The sequence below is a fragment of the Lepidochelys kempii genome, chromosome 7 (assembly GCF_965140285.1).
Source record: "Lepidochelys kempii isolate rLepKem1 chromosome 7, rLepKem1.hap1, whole genome shotgun sequence".
Classification (NCBI taxonomy): domain Eukaryota; kingdom Metazoa; phylum Chordata; order Testudines; family Cheloniidae; genus Lepidochelys; species Lepidochelys kempii.
The window spans coordinates 120,180,807-120,199,956 of NC_136386.1; the positions used below are offsets into that span (position 1 = coordinate 120,180,807).

The 19,150-nt window shown below is 46.8% G+C and overlaps 1 protein-coding gene across 1 annotated transcript in view; it reads left to right on the top strand.

Annotated features, from left to right (window-relative positions):
• COL17A1 (collagen type XVII alpha 1 chain) overlaps window positions 1–19,150 on the top strand; it is a 118,386-nt gene that overhangs the window by 75,291 nt on the left and 23,945 nt on the right. The window contains exons 16-32 of the mRNA XM_073354444.2: window positions 834–998; window positions 1,667–1,756; window positions 4,402–4,446; window positions 5,011–5,160; window positions 7,529–7,744; window positions 10,494–10,532; window positions 10,994–11,020; window positions 13,546–13,572; window positions 14,272–14,334; window positions 14,531–14,635; window positions 15,803–15,865; window positions 16,582–16,617; window positions 16,757–16,810; window positions 17,177–17,212; window positions 17,938–17,973; window positions 18,450–18,512; window positions 18,886–18,921. Coding sequence (XP_073210545.2) covers window positions 834–998; window positions 1,667–1,756; window positions 4,402–4,446; window positions 5,011–5,160; window positions 7,529–7,744; window positions 10,494–10,532; window positions 10,994–11,020; window positions 13,546–13,572; window positions 14,272–14,334; window positions 14,531–14,635; window positions 15,803–15,865; window positions 16,582–16,617; window positions 16,757–16,810; window positions 17,177–17,212; window positions 17,938–17,973; window positions 18,450–18,512; window positions 18,886–18,921 — 1,251 coding nt within the window. The remainder of the gene's footprint in view (window positions 1–833; window positions 999–1,666; window positions 1,757–4,401; window positions 4,447–5,010; window positions 5,161–7,528; window positions 7,745–10,493; window positions 10,533–10,993; window positions 11,021–13,545; window positions 13,573–14,271; window positions 14,335–14,530; window positions 14,636–15,802; window positions 15,866–16,581; window positions 16,618–16,756; window positions 16,811–17,176; window positions 17,213–17,937; window positions 17,974–18,449; window positions 18,513–18,885; window positions 18,922–19,150) is intronic.

Sequence of the window (19,150 nt, forward strand, 5' to 3'; positions counted from 1 at the left end):
GGGTTCATGTTTTCAAACTTTTCTCCCCAACTATGAGTGCTAGAAACCTTTTTTAAAATTACAGCCCAGCTTGTCATGTAATCACAGGACTCCAGAAGGTGGGGCTTTAAGAAAACAATAAAATATTGCAAAACTCACAGCAGAGTAGGCATTAGTGATTACTCCAGATTCACACCAGGATAACAGAGCAAAAGCATGCCCATTATCTTTAATCTGAACTTTGTGCCGGTACATTTGCAAGTTTAGTTTTGTACACCATTTTGTCAGAAGATCAAGCAATTCAGGGGATCTACTTTCCATTTGCATGTGAATGTATTATATGCCTACGCCACGCCATATATAGAGTTCTCACTAGCAATCAGCATAAACCGAAAACCTGTTCAACACTACTGCTCTTCTGCTAGCCAAAGGACTGATTGTTCCATAGCTCAGTGCTTATGGTAGCCATATTCCCATCACCAAGGGAGCCTGGGCTTTACCAGATGGTTTCATTTCAGCTGATTTGTCCTCAAGCTTCCTTAGCAAAAGTGCACTCTCTATCTTATCTGATATAGCCTCCTTACCATAATATAGGACTGCCTCACAGTCTTAAATGTAGTTATCCTCACAACACTGCTATGAGGTAGGGCACTGCTGTGATTCCTATTTTCCACGTGGGAAACTGAGGCACAGAGAGGCTAAGTGACTTGCCTAAGTTCACACAGGAAGCCTGTGGCAGAGCAGAGAATTGAATCCAGGTTTCTTAAATCCTAGGCTAGCATCCTAACCACTGGACCATCCTTTCTGCCCACTAACCAATCTCTCTCTCTCCCCCCACCCCCCGCACACCCCAGTTGGCAGCAATGTGAACTCCCAGAGCGACGACATCCTGCGTAAAGACTGCAAGTTCCTGCTGCTGGAGAAGGAGAATGTCCCTGCCAAGAAGGAGATGGAGCTCTTGATCATGACGAAGGACAGCGGCAAGGTCTTCAGTGCTTCCAGCACGGGGCTCAGTGGAGGTATGTTCTCCTCCCACCGTCTCCCATGACATGCATGCATGCTGGGGGCTTAGAAATGAATATTAATTGCTGGGAAATAGTTCCAAAGGTGAGAGTCTGGCAGGTTCTGGGAAATTGCTATTGCAATCTATCCAGCTGTGGAACTGTCTGCCCAGGGCAGTGGTGAAAGCCCTACCCCTTGGGCACATTTAAAATGACACTGAACAAAACCCTGGTACAGCAGGGAATAAATCTGTCTGAGCAGCGAGATGGACTGTATGACCTAAAGAGCCTCTTCCATCTCTAGAGTTTTCAGCTCTGTGAACTACAGAAATCTAGTGTCAAAGGGTTTGATTTGAAACTTTATAAGCCACGGGAATGCAGAATAGACATCTGGGCTGCCATGTCATCCATTAACCACACGAGGGCAGCCTCCCACACTATGTACACAAGGACAAAGTTCATACTCTCTGTATGAAACGCCATGGAGAACTTTACAAGGCATCCCCGCTAGCCAGCTTGCTGTTAAAACTCCAGGGCTTAAAGACCAAGGGCCAGAGCTTTGGCTGGTGTAAATCAGCATGGCCCCATTGAGTTCAATGGAGCTATGCCGGTTTACACAAGCTGAGGATCTGGCCCAGTCTGACTTCTGGTAAGACATATTTGACTCCTCTTTGGACTCCACACAGCGTCCTTTGCAGAAGACACCTTGAAGAGAGAAAAGCAGGGCTTCTCTTCCTCTTACGCTGCAGACTCCTACCTGAAATCTGAAACAAATGGTAAGAGACAATCATTCTGGCACCGATCGCCTGTTTGTCGCAGCACACAGTCTCCTCACTACCTGTCAGAGCTTCCTCTTCTGCACCATCTGGGACAGCCTGCCTATCTCACTGCACCTCACCTGCCCTCCAGATCTCCTTCCAGTCCCATCTGAACATATGCCTTGCCTGTGCCTCTTAATTTCCTCTCTAACTGTGTATTAGCCTTGTGGCTGAATGCATTGATTCACAAACCAGAAAGGGACCTATTCCATGTTGGTGGAGCTAGTTACAAAGTTAGTGGTAAACTAGGGATCAGGAATATTGTATGACCTATTAAAAAAAAGAACTGTGTCATATTATTAAGACAAAGCCAGTCACATGCTTGAGCCCTCTGTTTATGTCTTGCATTTCCTTCCTCTGTCTGTTGGTCTGTCTTTAGATTTTAAGCCCTCGGGGCAAGGACTGTAACTTCTTCTCTTCCTGGAAAATGCCAAGCCCATTGGGGTGCTACTGGAAGACATGCTAAATAATAATAGTAATAATAAATAATTAATAACTGACTAGTGCTGGCTTGTCACATAAGACCTGATTCAATATAGCATCAGAGGAGTTACACCACTGGAGTGACGCAGTCTTGAATGGGTGTGTAAAATGAGTGTGAATTATATGCTCTGGGGTAAAGAGATGTGCATGTAGCAGGAAGTTACTAACAGGGGTAGACTGGCCCCTACTTACACTTACACTTTCCTGTTAATTGCTTTTCCTGCTACACCATCCTTCCATCCCCAGGGTGTGTAAATTTCACTTGTTTTTCAGACTCAAGGAATGCCAAATCAGTACACGTCACATCACTTTCCTGCTTGCACCCATGTTCAGCTCAGCTTACCTGCAATATGCAATTTGCACCACTTTTGTTCCATTGTTTCCTGTAGTTTATACTATTGCCTGCTTTGGCATTGCATAATTTCATTCTATTATGGGAGAGCATGTTGCAAGCAAGTACAGGTCTTAGAATGCTGCCTGTAATGGAAGTAACAGAGGGATTAAATCTACCCTACTTAGCCAAGAGAGGGATATCAAGGTGGTTAGAATAAAGCATTGTCCAATACAGCTTGTACTAAAGACACACTGATAAACAGAATTGTATTTTAGCTGGTTTCAGAGTAGCAGCCGTGTTAGTCTGTATCCGCAAAAAGAAAAGGAGGACTTGTGGCACCTTAGAGATTAACCAATTTATTTGAGCGTAAGCTTTCGTGAGCTACAGCTCACTTCATCGGATGCATATGTGGAAAGTGTAGAAGATCTTTTTATATACACACAAAGCATGAAAAAATACCTCCCCCCGCCCCACTCTCCTGCTGGTAATAGCTTATCTAAAGTGATCACTCTCCTTACAATGTGTATGATAATCAAGTTGGGCCATTTCCAGCACAAATCCAGGTTTTCTCACCCCCCCTCCCACACACACACACACACAAACCCACTCTCCTGCTGGTAATAGCTTATCTAAAGTGACCACTCTCCTTACAATGTGTATGATAATCAAGGTGCGCCATTTCCAGCACAAATCCAGGGTTTAACAAGAAAGTCGGGGGGGGGGGTAGGAAAAAACAAGGGGAAATAGGTTACCTTGCATAATGACTTAGCCACTCCCAGTCTCTATTCAAGCCTAAGTTAATTGTACCCAATTTGCAAATGAATTCCAATTCAACAGTTTCTCGCTGGAGTCTGGATTTGAAGTTTTTTTGTTGTAATATCGCAACTTTCATGTCTGTAATCGCGTGACCAGAGAGAGGCTCGTTCACCTGCACATCCAGCAATGTGATATATGCCATCATGTGCCAGCAATGCCCCTCTGCCACGTACCTTGGTCAAACTGGACGGTCTCTACGTAAAAGAATAAATGGACACAAATCAAATGTCAAGAATTATAACATTCATAAACCAGTCGGAGAACACTTCAATCTCTCTGGTCACGCGATTACAGACATGAAAGTTGCAATATTACAACAAAAAAACTTTTAATCCAGACTCCAGCGAGAGACTGTTGAATTGGAATTCATTTGCAAATTGGATACAATTAATTTAGGCTTGAATAGAGACTGGGAGTGGCTAAGTCATTATGCAAGGTAACCTATTTCCCCTTGTTTTTTCCTAACCCCCCGCCCCCTCCTCAGACGTTCTTGTTAAACCCTGGATTTGGCCTTGTTAAACCCTGGCCCACCTTGATTATCATACACATTGTAAGGCGAGTGGTCACTTTAGATAAGCTATTACCAGCAGGAGAGTGGGTTTGTGGGGGGGGTGAGAAAACCTGGATTTGTGCTGGAAATGGCCCAACTTGATTATCATACACATTGTAAGGAGAGTGATCACTTTAGATAAGCTATTACCAGCAGGAGAGTGGGGTGGAGGGAGGTATTTTTTCATGCTTTGTGTGTATAAAAAGATCTTCTACACTTTCCACAGTATGCATCCGATGAAGTGAGCTGTAGCTCACGAAAGCTTACGCTCAAATAAATTGGTTAATCTCTAAGGTGCCACAAGTACTCCTTTTCTTTTTGTATTTTACCTGTGTCAATATTATCCTGGGTGTGGTTGGTAATAATTAAAAATAAAATAATTTAAAAAGATAATTAAAATCTCTTTTGTTGTAACAACAGGAGGTCTAAAATCCGTGTCAACAAAGGACAAAGCAACTTATGCAGGTCAGTAGTGCTTTGAAGATTCTTTAGTAGGAGGGGATATATTAAAGCACAGTTTACTTTCAATGAAAAAAAGAATAACCCAGCTGTGATATAAATAATCTGTAAGTGATCAATAAAGAGGGGAGGCCATTTTCATAAGAGTTGCTGTTTTAGGATGAGCACAGTCTGCACCTGCAAAATTTGCACCCGTAATTCAGATGTGGGTGCAAATCTGAGTAGATGCGCTTCTTGACTGGAGGGGTAAATCAAGTAGTTAGCAGAACAACTACACAGAGCTATGGCTGCGATTCATTGTGTCATCGTTGTGCAAGCACACAAATGTAGGGGCAACTAGCACCTGCAAACTGGAAGTCAGCAGTTCAAAAAACATTAGCCCTGTTGAAATCACGGGAGTTTTGCCATTGACTTCAGGATGCTCCGAATTTCACCCATTGTGTGCAAACTGAATTGGAAAGGTTTTTCCCTAGAGCACTGTATTTAATGGGCCTGCCCCTGCAGGCCTTATTCTCATACTGAAATCAGTGAGTTGTTTATTAACTTTGCTGTTGTCCTTTCCCACTTTAGAAATTCGAGGCGATGATGGAGGGGGAGGGATAGGGTCAGCCCCAGCTTGGTGTCCCTGTGGTTCCTGCTGTAGCTGGTGGAAATGGCTCCTGGGTTTGCTCCTGGCTGGGCTGCTCCTCCTTGGATTGCTCTTCGGACTCATCGCTTTGGGTAAGAGATCACAGTAAGAGCAGGCCAAAGGATGGACTATATCGTTCAGGTTCAGTGAAATCCAGATGTGATTCGTGATTGGCCTGAACCAAACTCCAAATCTAAATACCCGCCAAACTTTGAGGAAGTTCAGATCCAGATCGATAATGAAGGAAAGCAAAACCCTCCATCCAAACCCCCTTTAGAGGGACAACACAGAGGGAAACGAAATCATGGATGGTAGAGAGAATGTAATAGTATCTGTCCCATGCAATACTTTTTTGCAGCGCACATAATTAGCCTGTGAACTTCCATTCACTGAGCGCTTAGCAGGGCTAAGTAAAAGATAAAACAAAGATAAGGATAATGAGAACAACGGATACATCAGATAAGATAAAAATAATGTGTAAGGGATAGAAACCCTCTTGCTTCAGGGCAAAAGCCAACCTGTAAGTGACCAGGGTTAGGAAACTTCTCCTCTGGGCAGCATAGGCACGGGAACTAGGGGTGCGGGGGGTGCTGCAGCACCCCCAGGTTTTGCGCAGGGCTCCACTCCCAGCCCCGCACCCACCCCCAGCTGTGGCCCCAGCCTCAGCCCCCTTACCCCTGTCCAGGTTCCCCCGTCCCAGAGACACGGCCCTGCTCCCAGCTCCGGGGCGGGAGGGGGGGGGCAAAGACTGGGGTAAGGGGGCTGGCTTTCAGCACCCCCACTATTAAAAGTGTTCCAGTGGCACTGCTGGGCAGGCTATTCCACAACTATCGATTGTAGGGTTTCTTAGACCCTATTCTGAAGCCTCCAATGCTTGTCTGTCTTAGAGATAGGAGACTGAGCTGCATGGACCACTAGTCTGATCTGGTTGCACAGTTCTTGTGTTCTCCTCATCTTTCCCAAAATTTGGTTCAAGATCTGAATCCAAACCCAAACTGTGCTGCTGGGGCCCATCACTGTCCATGACGTGATCTGTGTCACCTCCCATAAAGAAGTGAACAGTGTTTGACAGAAACGCAGCAGGAGGATACTTGGAGTCCATCAGCTCTCCCATGCTGTACCAACACAGTGCTCACTGTCCCCAGAAGCATCCATGTTTGCTCAGCTTTGCTTTCAAATTTTCTTGGGTCTCGTATCTTTCACTTGTGAGGATTTAGCTACTAAATGCGCATTTCTTTGTCTGTGCCTTTAAGTATCATTAGAGAGCCTTGCACTTCTCTTGTGCTGTCCATCAAGGTTCTCAAGGCGCTTGACCAGCATTAGTGGATTAGGCTTCACAACAGCTGTGCGAGGGGTAGAAATCAGTACTGTTCCTGTTTTACGGATGTGAGGAATGAGGCACACAGGGTGCATATTCACGAGGAAAACAGTGGTGGTCTTAACTCGAGGTAACTAATGCAAGGTGAAATCCTAGTGAAAACAAGGCAGTGTGTCATTTCCACGTGTATAAACAGTTTGAATTAAAGACTATGAATTAAACCCTTAGGTTTTGCCTCAACCAACTAACTCATGTGAAAGCTACAAACTGTCTTGTCCACCTTAGGATTTTGTCTCATGTTAGTTAACTTATGTTAGGAAAACCCCTTTTTTTCCTAGAGTAGATGAGACCAGAGAGGGGATGTAACTTGCTCGAGATCACAGAGGAAATCAATGGCACAGCTGGGAGGAGAATTTAGATCTGACTCCCACTCCAGTGCTCTGACCACCAGATAATTTTTGCCCTTAGAGCAGGGGTGGGCAAACTTTTTGGCCTGAGGGCCACATCGGTGTTGCGAAACTATATGGAGGGCCAGGTAGGGAAGGCTGTGCCTCCCCAAACAGCCTGGCCCCCACCTCCTATCCAACCGCCCCCTGCTCCCTGTCCCCTGACTGCCCCCGGAACCCCTTCCCCCTTATCTAACCCTGCCCCTGCCCCCTTACCATGCTGCTCAGAGCAGCAGGAGCTGACAGCCCCGCCGCCCGTCTGGAGCCAGCCACGCCACCCGCAGTGCCTGGCGGGAGCGGCGGGCCAGAGCGCTGGCAGCATAGCAAGGTGAGCCTGCTGGGGAGGGAGACAGGGGGAGAGAGCCCGGACCAGGAGCTCAGGGGCCGGGCAGGACGTTCCCACGGGCCGGATGTGGCCCGCGAGCCGTAGTTTGCCCGCCTCTGCCTTAGAGGCTGACAGGTTCAAAAGATGTCTTTTCAGTCCAGTGGAAATCCCAGGTAAAAAGTTACCAGTTACAAGGAGCTACTAGATACACAGAATAACCCTACCCTACTCTCCCATCCCCTGCCAAATTAAGCAGCAGCTGTGAGTTGACAAAGAACTTTCCCTTGCTTCTTGCCTTTAGAAATAATTGTTATGGGTATCAACACACCTCTCATTCCCCTTTAATGGTTTACTTTAATTTAACCTTTCAGCGGAAGAAGTGAAGAAGCTGAAATCTCGTGTGGAAAACCTGGAGAAAACCCAAGCCAGCTACCTGTTAATTAATCCACACAATGCGGATATTAACCAACAGTACAGTATTTCTGATGTAGGGAAAGGTCCAGACTATGCTACAGGTTTCAGTCATAAAGATCAAGAGGCTCTCTGGCTGTTTATGAGGAGCAAAATGGCTTTGGAAAGAGGACGAGGTAAGAAGGGCAAGAGTCCAAGAAATTCCATGAGGCTGGATTGCTAAAAGATGCTTCACCAGGAAAAAAAGGCAGATCTGTCATTTGCACTGTCCACAGGACTTTGTGATTTAAGATTGCAATTAGGTAGCAAGAAATGTAGAACATGGTGTTACCAGATTCTGTATATATTATTGAAGAAGAGGCAGATTCTGATTTCATTTACATCACTGACAGGTTTCAGAGTAGCAGCCGTGTTAGTCTGTGTCTGCAAAAAGAAAAGGAGGACTTGTGGCACCTTAGACACTGACAAATTTATTTGAGCATAAGCTTTCGTGAGCTGTATTTTCGACTGAATGCATCCAGTGAAGTGAGCTGTAGCTCACAAAAGCTTATTCTCAAATAAATGTGTTAGTCTTTAAGGTGCCACAAGTCCTCCTTTTCTATTCACACCACTGTAAACCTGGAATAACTTCACTGGCTTTCGTGGAGTTACTCCAGATTTACATTTGTGTAACTGAGATGTGATTTTACCTCATTTCAGCCCCACCCTTGGCCCTGCAGTCAGATTGCACTGACAAATGTAAACTCTTGAGCAATTATCGTTCTCTTGTTGCAGATTTTCCAAATTCACTGTCTAAATTGCGTGTGTAAAATTTGCATTCACACAATCTACACTTACATTCAGAAAATGGAGAGGTGCATGCACTGCCCATGCAAAAATAGATTTGCTTGCACAGATGAATAGTCTGAACATGCAAATGTTGCATATGCAAGTTTTGCAGGAGCAGTTTAGGTGGCCATTTTTTGAAAATGTGCCCTGTTCACTGTCCCAGATAAGGGGAAAGACTTGCAGAATAGTCTTCCCAGGTAAGGTGTGTGACTCCGTATCTGAGTTGGCAGAGGCCTTCAAAGTACAGCATAATATATTCAAATTATAAACCCTTCCTATTATGGGAGAGCATGTTGCAAGCAAGTACAGGTTTTAGAATGCTGCCTGTCATGGAAGTAAGAGAAGGATTAAATCTACCCTACTTATCCAAGAGAGGGATATCAAGGTAGTTGTAAATGTAAGAGGACTGTTGCCCCCTTACTAACATTCAGTGGGGGTGTTTTGGTTGGCTAGCTCCCAGTACTAAAAGGGGAAGGGTCTATGGGAAATCAGGACCCTGAGGCTGACAGTCCCCAGGAACAATGGGGAGAGAGGCCAATGCTCCAGGTCAGCCTGAATGACAGGGAGGGCAGGCTATTCAGGGAGTCAGGAGGCCAGGGAGGTCCTGTCCTCCATGTGAGCCGGACTTGGCTGGGTCAGACAGAGTGGGGCCGAGCTAAGGAGAAAGAAAGCCGAGGCCCAAGCTGAACTGGGGAGCAGAGCTGGGCCAGATCCAGCAGCCCAGAGAGAGCAGACCCTGTCCTGGGAGCAGAGCTGCAGCCCCAAAGCCAGAGGCACAGCCCAGAGAGAGCAGACTTGCCCTGGGAGCAGAGCTGCAGCAACCAGAGCCAGAGGGGCCAGAGAAGCAGCCCAGGGAGCTGGAGGCAGAGCAGCAGCAGCAGCAGAGACCGAGCAATGGAGCTGGGGCTGGAGCAGTCCGGAGCTGGGTGCGGTGAGCAGCTGGGGAGAGCGAGGGGGGACCCTGGGCAGTGGGCCCAGCACAGGGAGACGCCTCAGCCAGGAGGCTGCAGGCCAGACTCGGAGGGGGATATGTAACCCCGACAGGGCGGGGGCGACACTGGGAAGAAGGGTCCTGCCACTTAGAACCTGAGGGCATGAGGCCACCACCAGAGCGAGTGTCCAACCCACAGCATCCCTGCAGCACAGCCAGGGCCGGAAAAGGGGCCTGGGGCTTACAAGGAACAGACTGTGAACTGCCCTGACGTTCCAGAGACACTGTTTGTGATGTTCCCTGCCACAGAGCGGGGTGATGTGTTTCCTTTAACCTTTCCCATTTTTCCTTATTCTTTTTAAAATTAATTGTTGATTAAATAACTTGCATTTGCTTTAAATTGTATGTAATAGTCAGTGGGTCAGAGAAGTGCCCAGTGCAGAGAGAGTACCCCAGAGTGGGGACACCCTAGCCCCTGTCCTAGGTGACCACAGCAGGGTTGGGGGTCGAGCCCCCCAGGAATCCTGGGCCCAGCCTTGTTGGGGTTACGAGGACTCTGCCAGACAGGAGAGTGGAAGGGGAGTCCTTAAGGGCAGGGAGACCACTGGGTAAAGGAAGTGGGAGCGAGGACTCAGATCCTTTCGCTAGCCCACCTCACCAGGGTAGTGCAGAAGCCAGGAAAGTTCCCCACAATAGTGGGACTATTCCCCCACTTACATAATGTAATGGTCCCTGTAATTATGAATCATACTTACAGCACTGATAAGGCTTATCATTTTTAAAGCACTGCACAAAAAGTAGCTGATTATTCCTTACAACACCCCTGTGAGTGAGGTCTGTATTTTACAGATGGAGAAAATAAGGTTACGTGATTTGCCCAAGGTCAGAGAGTCAAGAATGGAATTGGCACTCCGAGAGCATGATTTTCCTTCCTCTGCGAGAGATGAGTGCGGCTGATTTCAAAGCGAGTCACTCCTATCAGTCTGGGGAGCTCCTACTTTCCAAATCCATGCTCTGCTCACTAGATTATGCTGCCTCCAGCCTTGAAATCGAGTCAAAAGCAGCCTTGTGTCTTCAGAGAGAGAGAGAGAGAGAGAGAGAGAGAGAGATTGTTTTACTTGAAATTGTGTAATTAAATCTAACAACCATTTTACTTCCCATTGCAGGTTTCTTCCGAGGAGAGAAAGGGGAACCTGGTCTGAAAGGTACAGGAGAGTTTTGTTTCCCTTTCTTTGTTCTAAAAAAGAAAAGGAGTACTTGTGGCACCTTAGAGACTAACCAATTTATTTGAGCATGAGCTTTCGTGATGAAGTGAGCTGTAGCTCACGAAAGCTCATGCTCAAATAAATTGGTTAGTCTCTAAGGTGCCACAAGTACTCCTTTTCTTTTTGCGAATACAGACTAACACGGCTGTTCCTCTGAAACCTTTCTTTGTTCTGTGTCTCAGGTTCTTCCAATAATTTGCATGATGAATCCAGGGAACTGACTAGCACAACTACTTAAAATGGGAAAGGCCCAATCCTGCATTCCATGTTCGCCCCAAACTCCCAGGGGTCTCATTGAGAGTTCGGAGTGTAACAAGGAAGAAAGGATGGTCCCAAAATGAGCAATCACTGGGAATACCTCCTGGATCTCTCTTGATTTGATTTTTTTTCTCCTTTCTCAGGCGATATGGGAATGCAAGGTCCCAAAGGTGAGTCTGAAATTAGACATTTTCTCATATACCCGGACAAGGTGCTGTGAGAACTCTAGATTTAGAAGCACTTAGCTGAAGGAAGGCCTTTTGTTTCTCACAGAAGTTAGTTCTGTTGAGAGGCTGATGAAGTGGTGACTGCTTCTCACCTTCTAATGGTTCCCTGGGTCCAGTATTATAATGACAGGGGTTGGCTGTTCTCATGGGTGGTGGGTGAAACTTCCCCTGGGGGAGGCGAGCTCCTTGTCCTGCCTCTTCCACCCACAGCCCCCACCCACACTCCACCCCTGCTCTGCCCCAGGCCCTGCCCCCACCCACTGCTGACTCGCCACTCACCTCTTCACCCCCTCCCGAGATCCCCCCTCCACTCACCTGCCGCTCACTCACCTGCTGCTCACCTCCCCCCCCCGCCAGACCCTGACCCCCCACCACGAGACCCCCCCACCACCACCTGCTGTGCAGCTGGCTCACCTCAGCCCTTAACCCTGCTGCTGCCCCCTCTCCCCTGTGAGACCCTCTCCCTTTTTCACCTTAAAGCAGTAATAACATTCCCCATGGGAACTGAACAAGCAACAGGTGTAGCTCAATTACCAGATAGATTCTCCTCTGCGTGGCAGGGCGCTCGGTGTATGCTGTACAGAGACGAAACGCCAGGCTACCTGCGCCAAGCTGAAGCCTAATCTCTCCTTTTGAACAAGTGCTTGTCACTGACAGCCTGCATTAGGGCAATAGTGTGATCACCTTACGCAGAATTCCCTGCCGGACTCGTTTACTTAAACTGGGTTTGAGTAAAACGACTAGATCAAGAAATAAACTCTCTGGCTATGTCAGCTCCTCCTTGAGCCAGGTTAGCAGTTACTTAGAATCATAGAATCATAGAATATCAGGGTTGGAAGGGACCCCAGAAGGTCATCTAGTCCAACCCCCTGCTCGAAGCAGGACCAATTCCCAGTTAAATCATCCCAGCCAGGGCTTTGTCAAGCCTGACCTTAAAAACCTCTAAGGAAGGAGATTCTACCACCTCCCTAGGTAACGCATTCCAGTGTTTCACCACCCTCTTAGTGAAAAAGTTTTTCCTAATATCCAATCTAAACCTCCCCCACTGCAACTTGAGACCATTACTCCTCGTTCTGTCATCTGCTACCATTGAGAACAGTCTAGAGCCATCCTCTTTGGAACCCCCTTTCAGGTAGTTGAAAGCAGCTATCAAATCCCCCCTCATTCTCAGGCTAAACAATCTCAGCTCCCTCAGCCTCTCCTCATAAGTCATGTGTTCCAGACCCCTAATCATTTTTGTTGCCCTTCGCTGGACTCTCTCCAATTTATCCACATCCTTCTTGTAGTGCGGGGCCCAAAACTGGACACAGTACTCCAGATGAGGCCTCACCAATGTCGAATAGAGGGGAACAATCACGTCCCTCGGTCTGCTCGCTCTGCCCCTACTTATACATCCCAAAATGCCATTGGCCTTCTTGGCAACAAGGGCACACTGCTGACTTCTTCTGGTACAGAGAATGACTGAGGGGTCATCGTTTGGAAACTCTTTTTAACCCCAATAACACATTTTCCTACAATAGAAAAGCCAGCTGAACATGGCCACAGGCTTCCCGAGGGCCTTGGCAAATGCCTGTCAAATGGCTTCATTACCACTTCAATGGCCCTTTAACAGTTTCAGTGATCTCTGCTACTAGGTCTCTGGAAGCCTTTTTCACTGTGTAAAGTAAGGGTATGCCTACACTGCATGAGGGGTGGTAGCCGTGCTCCCGGCGATAAAGCACTGTCTGTCCTGGCGCTTTTCAGCGCTAAAGCTTTTGTCGCTCCACTTTTAGTGCTGAAAGTGGCAGTGTAGACACAGCCCTACTCAGGGGTGCCCTCCACTCGCCTCCTCGCTCCCCTCGTCTGCCACTGACTCCCAGCTCGCACTCTCAGGCGCACACCCAGCCCGCGCCCCTCGGGGGTGAGGGCATGAGGAGAGGCGCAGCCGGCAGCTGCGGGGACCTCGGAGGGGAGATGGGGATGGGGTGGAGGAGAGAAGGGGAGGAAGATTCACCCCAGGCAAAGATTCACCAGCAGCAGCAAACCGTGGGAACCTTGGGGAAGGGTCAGAGCAGGGAGGAGAAGAGGCGGGGGGAGGGGGTACCACGGCCCAGGTGTCAGGCAGCAGGGACGGCTGTGCTGGGGGTGGCAACGCCTCCCCTTGGCTATTATACCTGCTGCCCATGGCTGTTCACTCGTCAGCACTATCCCCTGGCAAAGACCCGAGTCTAGAGAGCACTGTAGAGGGGATCACAGGTATTTGTATCCAGAAATACACTCACCCGTTTGAAAAGCAAGATGGGAATCGTACAGTATCTGGTTTAATCAAGATATGCTTTAGAGGAATGTTGGGGTCTTTGATTTGTCAAAGGCCAGGCACCTACCCCTCTGGTTTTTGGCAGAAGGGTAATAACTAGCAAAAGGAGGAAGGTGGGAACATAAGGCAAGATCCGTTTTCCCATTAATGGTCTGTTTCTTTGTTCTAACAGGAGATCAAGGACTTCCTGGTGCACCAGGTAGGCTGAGTTCAACAAGTCGCCAGCCTCCGTGGCGCGTCAGCTGAACACCACACACAGTGACATTGCAGTCAGCCAGGATTAATTCTGCACATCAAACCCCTCCAGGCTGGCTGTCCATGGAGTCTGAGTTTGACTCTTGTGCCATTGCAAATGTCTTATACTGCTTGAAGTTATTATTCCCGTAGTGCTGAAATACAGGCAGAACCACTGCCTTACAGCTCAAAGGCCTTATTTGCCGCAAGGCCTCATCCTGTCCTGGCTTGTGTGTGAGCACACATTTCCCTGCACGATTTTGGTGCACTGAGATCTGTGAGCATGCTTGAAAGATTCTGGCCAATAATTGCAAACTGGGTTTTGCCTGTGACAGTTCTATCAGATGCCTGCATGAGTGATCATGCCTTGACATTGTGTGTGCAAAAGACAAAGTCATGTATCCTTCAGTATCAGCCGTGTTGGACAGGAATGTTCTCAGAGCCAGAGAATATTTATAGTTGCACCCTACCGTACCTACCATATGCTGCTAAAGAGACCCCTGCATATATACAGTGCTTAGCAAACAATATATTTTTTCAGCCCGGCCACCCTAACCCTGCAGTCCTGGGTTTCCAAATCCCTTATTTTCATATTTCTTAGACACCCACCCTTGGACCGTAGTCAGGGAAACTGCAGATTTACCACATTGTGTTTTGCTTACAGGCATGCCTGGTTTGATGGGGCACCCAGGACCAGAGGGACCGAAAGGACAGAAAGGCAGTGTGGGTAAGCAGCACTGACCCATCTTACTCTGAGCTTAGCACAGCTCAGTTACAGTGGGAGACTCGCACAGTATGTTCATACCCTCAACCTGCATGTGTGAAAACAGGACCCCGTCCTGCTGCAGCGGGGGAGGAGGAGACACTGAATTTCACTGCATGGAATGTATAAAGCTATATTACAAGCCATTTGCTTACCGTAGGTGATCATGGCATGGAGGGACCCATGGGCCAAAGAGGGCGAGAAGGGCCACCAGGGCCTCGTGGGGAACCTGGACCACCTGGATTTGGGGAGAAAGGAGACAGAGGTAGGAGACTGTCCTGTTCTGTCCCCAGTGCATAAAGAGATGGGCCATGGAGGCTGGGTCTCGGTTCTGGTTTTGCAAAAGCCTCAGTGGTCAGGATTTAGTTTTGATAGTTCAGATCCAGGTTTCCTGTTATCTGCCTCTCCACTTGGAATAGGGCTGAAAGATTTCAGGTTTGTGCCATCTCGACAACAGCCAAACCAGGTGGCTTTTGTTTTGCCAAAGCTCATCAGTCAGGGTTGGGTTTTGCAGAACCAGAAGTGGTTTGGCTCTCAGCTAATTTTTATCTTGTCCACACTGCCAACCTTGAGGCAAGAGTCACACCAAAGGCTCTGGCCCAAAGCTGCTACAGAGTTGAATAAATAGACTAAACCAGAAAACTGCTGACTGTGTGCAAAAAGGCAAACAGGTTGGTGCTGATTGTGTGTCCTACCAAAAAGAATCTTTTCATTTCTGTAGCTGCCGCAATTAATTACAAAGATCTGTCTGTTGCATTGGATTGACACGTCTTTTAGCACAGAATGACTGATAGATTTTTTTTTCACTAAAATATTTACTGACAACAGAAGACAATGACGCCAGGTGGTGTAGTGAGATAAGTCCTGGGACATTAGAAAGATTCAAACTCTGGTGTGTCGTAATGCCCAATGAGATGGGCTCATTTCTGGATAATGTGTTCTCAGTTGTCTTAATTACTGATTAATCATGACACTGAGTGACGGGAATCAGAGCCGTATACCAAAATCAGATCCTTACTAAATGGGCTGGTAACCCTCAGTCGTTCAAGGTGACTCCTAGAAGAAAACAGACTAAAGGTGGCTGGTGGTTTGTTTTGAAGCTGGGTAAACATACAATACCTCTCTGCAAAGCAGCATTTGCATGGGTGCACATAGATCTGGGGGTAGGATGGTGAAAGAGATGGCTGGACTTATAAAACAGGGAGCCCAGTTTAGGTTCATGGAGACAATTTGTTGATAGCAAGTGGATCCCACAGGAGCAAGCTGCAGGCTTGTTTTGTCTTGCTGCCCAGGAGGACAAGAGAAGCTCAGTGTGGTGCAGGTGATCCCCACGCTGTGGATACGTCCTTTTGAATCTTAGAGTTCCTTCTGGGGGTGGAGGATGGCAGCTGGCAGGCTGGTTAATGACGTGCTCTGATGCTTTACTCTCTAGGCGCTGTTGGTGATCACGGACCTGCAGGACCACCTGGGCCGCCAGGGTCTGTTGGCCTCAAAGGTAAATACAGTGGTGAACAGAAAATGGCAGCAGGATTGCATGGGCAATAGCCCTGATTAGGAACTGTGGGAGGATGCGTTGAAGGTTGTGGGTCCCGCTGTTTTTATTTGTGCCTCACTGCAGTGGGGAGATGAATGAGCTGGCTTGCCCCCAAATGAGCCACATTTCAGAACGAGACGTTCTAATGGGAAGAGGTGTATTTTAGACTTTAAAAAATGGCTTGTTTTATGGAAGTCTAAGTAACGCTGTAGATGATTGACTGGTGGCAACAATCTACCTGAGCTTACAGATGGCTTTTGCCTGCCTTTGAACCTTTAGAAATAATGGGACGAATCCTTATCTGTCTGTCACATAGGGGCCACTCCACAGACTTCAATGGGAGCTGACCCATGTAACTGAGAGGAAAAGTTTTGCCTATAAAGCGCAACTCCCCACTGAAACAAGGTGGAGCTCTATTCCTCCTTCCTTGGGCAAGGAGGAGAGGCTATGGCTTGGCCCACCAGGGAAAGCTGCTTCCTGTAGATCACAACAATTCCAGTTCAAGACTAAGTTTCTCTGATGTATAGGATGCAAATTATGTGAGATCGTCTAGTGGCTGGAGGACCCTGTTTAGTTAGGGGCACTCTGGAATCTGGTCACTTGTTGGCAAACCCAAGGAGATGGGTTCTCCTTCCCATTGCAATGTAGCTGAAATATTGTACACTTCTTATTTACAGGCATGACGGGTTCTCCTGGCCCACACGGTCCGCCTGGTGAGTGCCACATTCTCCTATTATACAGGAAACAAAGACAGAGTGACAACTCTCTGCATGCTTGACTTCCTTAGAAAATGTGTTCAGCGGTGGAGTAGGCTGGACATGATTAAAACCCCAATTTCATTTTTTCTTGCAGGTTCTCCTGGCCTTCAAGGATTTAGAGGAGAAGCAGGTCTCCCAGGGGCCAAAGGTCAGACTTAGAGCCCACTTTCTGCTACACTGACGAGTTATGGTGGCTGTAACCGATGTTGTTGTGCTTTTCCATTACTGCCCAGAAGAGAACACCCAGCTGTGAATCAGAGTTATATCTGAGAAAGGTTCTGACCCTGGGGCCCAAGGATAATAGGAGAAAGATAGGAGGAAAAAGAATAAACTTAGTGATGGTGATAGGTACCCTGGAAATACCATAGATAGGTAGGAGCATGATAGATTAGATAAATGAAGCATCAAAAGAAGAGATGGGTCATGTCCTGTCTCAAGAGAGGAATGATGGAGGGAGACCTTTTTCTCCCCCTACAACATTTATACTTTAAGCCATTGCTTTTATATCTTTTAGGTGAGAAAGGAGCTTTGGGAGCACCTGGACCCAAAGGTATGCAATCAATTAAATTACTTTTGTCAGTACTTTCTTCCTATTAGATTACTCAGGATATTTTGTCCTGGTTCCCCCAATGTCAGGTTGGGATCAATCACATACCTCATTGGCTTTGGTTACTTGATGCTTTTGCCATCCGGTTTTCTTTTTCTTCGACAGTAAAATTTTTCAGTGAAACAGTTCTCATCCCCACAATTCATGAAGGATGTTGATAAATTGGACATGGTCCAGAGAAGAGCCACGAGATTGATTAAAGCATTAGAAAACATGCCTCATGGTGACAGACTCAAAGAGCTCAATCTCTTTATCTTAACAAAGAGAAGGTTAAGGGTGTGACTTGATCACATTCTATAAGTATCTACTTGGGAGAAAAATATTTAACAGTAGGATCTTCAGTCTAGCAGAGAAAGACATCACAAGATTCAATGACTGGAAGCTGAAGATAGACAAATTCAGACTGGAAATAAGGCATAAATGTTGAAACTAATTCATTATTGGAACAATTTACCAAGGGTCCTGGTGGATTCTCTATCACTGACAATTTTTAAATCAAGACTGGATGTTTTTTCTAAAAAATCTGCTCTAGGAGTTATTTTGGGGAAGTTCTATGGCCTATATTATACAGGAGGTCAGACTAGATGATTACAATGGTCCCTTCTGGTCTTGGAATCTATGACTCTATGAATTACATGAAGTTATATCTCCCCTTGTGTTTGCTTTAGGTGACCATGGAGAGAAAGGACCTCGTGGTCTGACAGGTCAGTATATAAACATTTGTTGTCTGGGGTCCTGGAATTAATACTGGCTATAAAATATGAAGTAGATTATTATTAAAAAGTGCATGCAGGAATAAAGGCTGCCCATCCAAGCTTGCTCTGCTTATTTTTCAAAGATGTAAAAATATTGTTATTGTTGACATTTTTGTTCATTAGAACATGAGGTTTGCCATATCTGATCATATTCTTGATTCATATAATCAGGTATCCCTGGGGAGGGATCCATACCTATTACTTCAGCGAGAATCCCCCTCACCTGGAATGCACTCAGTTAATTTGTGCATTTTGGAAAACTTCCTCCCAATGCCCAGAGGTGATCACGTGGCACCATGAATCATGAGACCCGAATGGCCTGTCAATACTACCTTTAGCTTGCAAAGCTGCAAATGTTGTGGATGGTCATGAACTCTACCCTCACCAACATTATTTGTATTCACTTTAATTTGATTTGATCGCAGGTGAGCCAGGCTCAAGAGGATTGCCTGGTCCTCCAGGGGAACCGGGAGCCAAAGGATCCATTGGTAAATAACAAAGACCTGATGCAGCATTTCTAGAGAACACACACAGATGTTGTTTCCGCCAGTGGCTAGTCCATTTCTGTGAGGACTGGAACGGAGATAACTGTGCAGTGGGATTGTACTGTATGTATTGCCAGGTCTTTCCCACAGATTTCTTTCATTAGATTATATTTGCATAAATGAGGTCCTTACCTTTAAGATTTAGGTGAAAGTTTCTGAACCATCAATGATCCCAGTCAAGGTCTTATTTAGACATAATATAATAGAAAGCCATAGTCTTGTGTTCAGCTATACACCATACAGGGAATATCCCCCCATACTGAGTATACTGTGGGACCATTCCGGCAATCCCTAATGAGCTGTTATCTTTGGGTAGGTCCAGCTGGCCCCGATGGACACCAAGGCCCACGAGGTAGGTGGCTATTTTTTCCTTCTTCTCCCCCATTGCCCCTCATCAGAGACAAATGATCACCTACATCGTGACTTGCCTGCAGCTTGAGATGGTGACTGATGTAGTAACAGAGTCAATGGAGTCATGACTTGGGGCCCTGGTCTCTCAACATAGTAGTACAGTAGTGTACCATCAAACATCTAACCCTGAACCGAGGGATGTTTACGGGAGGCTAACTATCCTTGTGCCC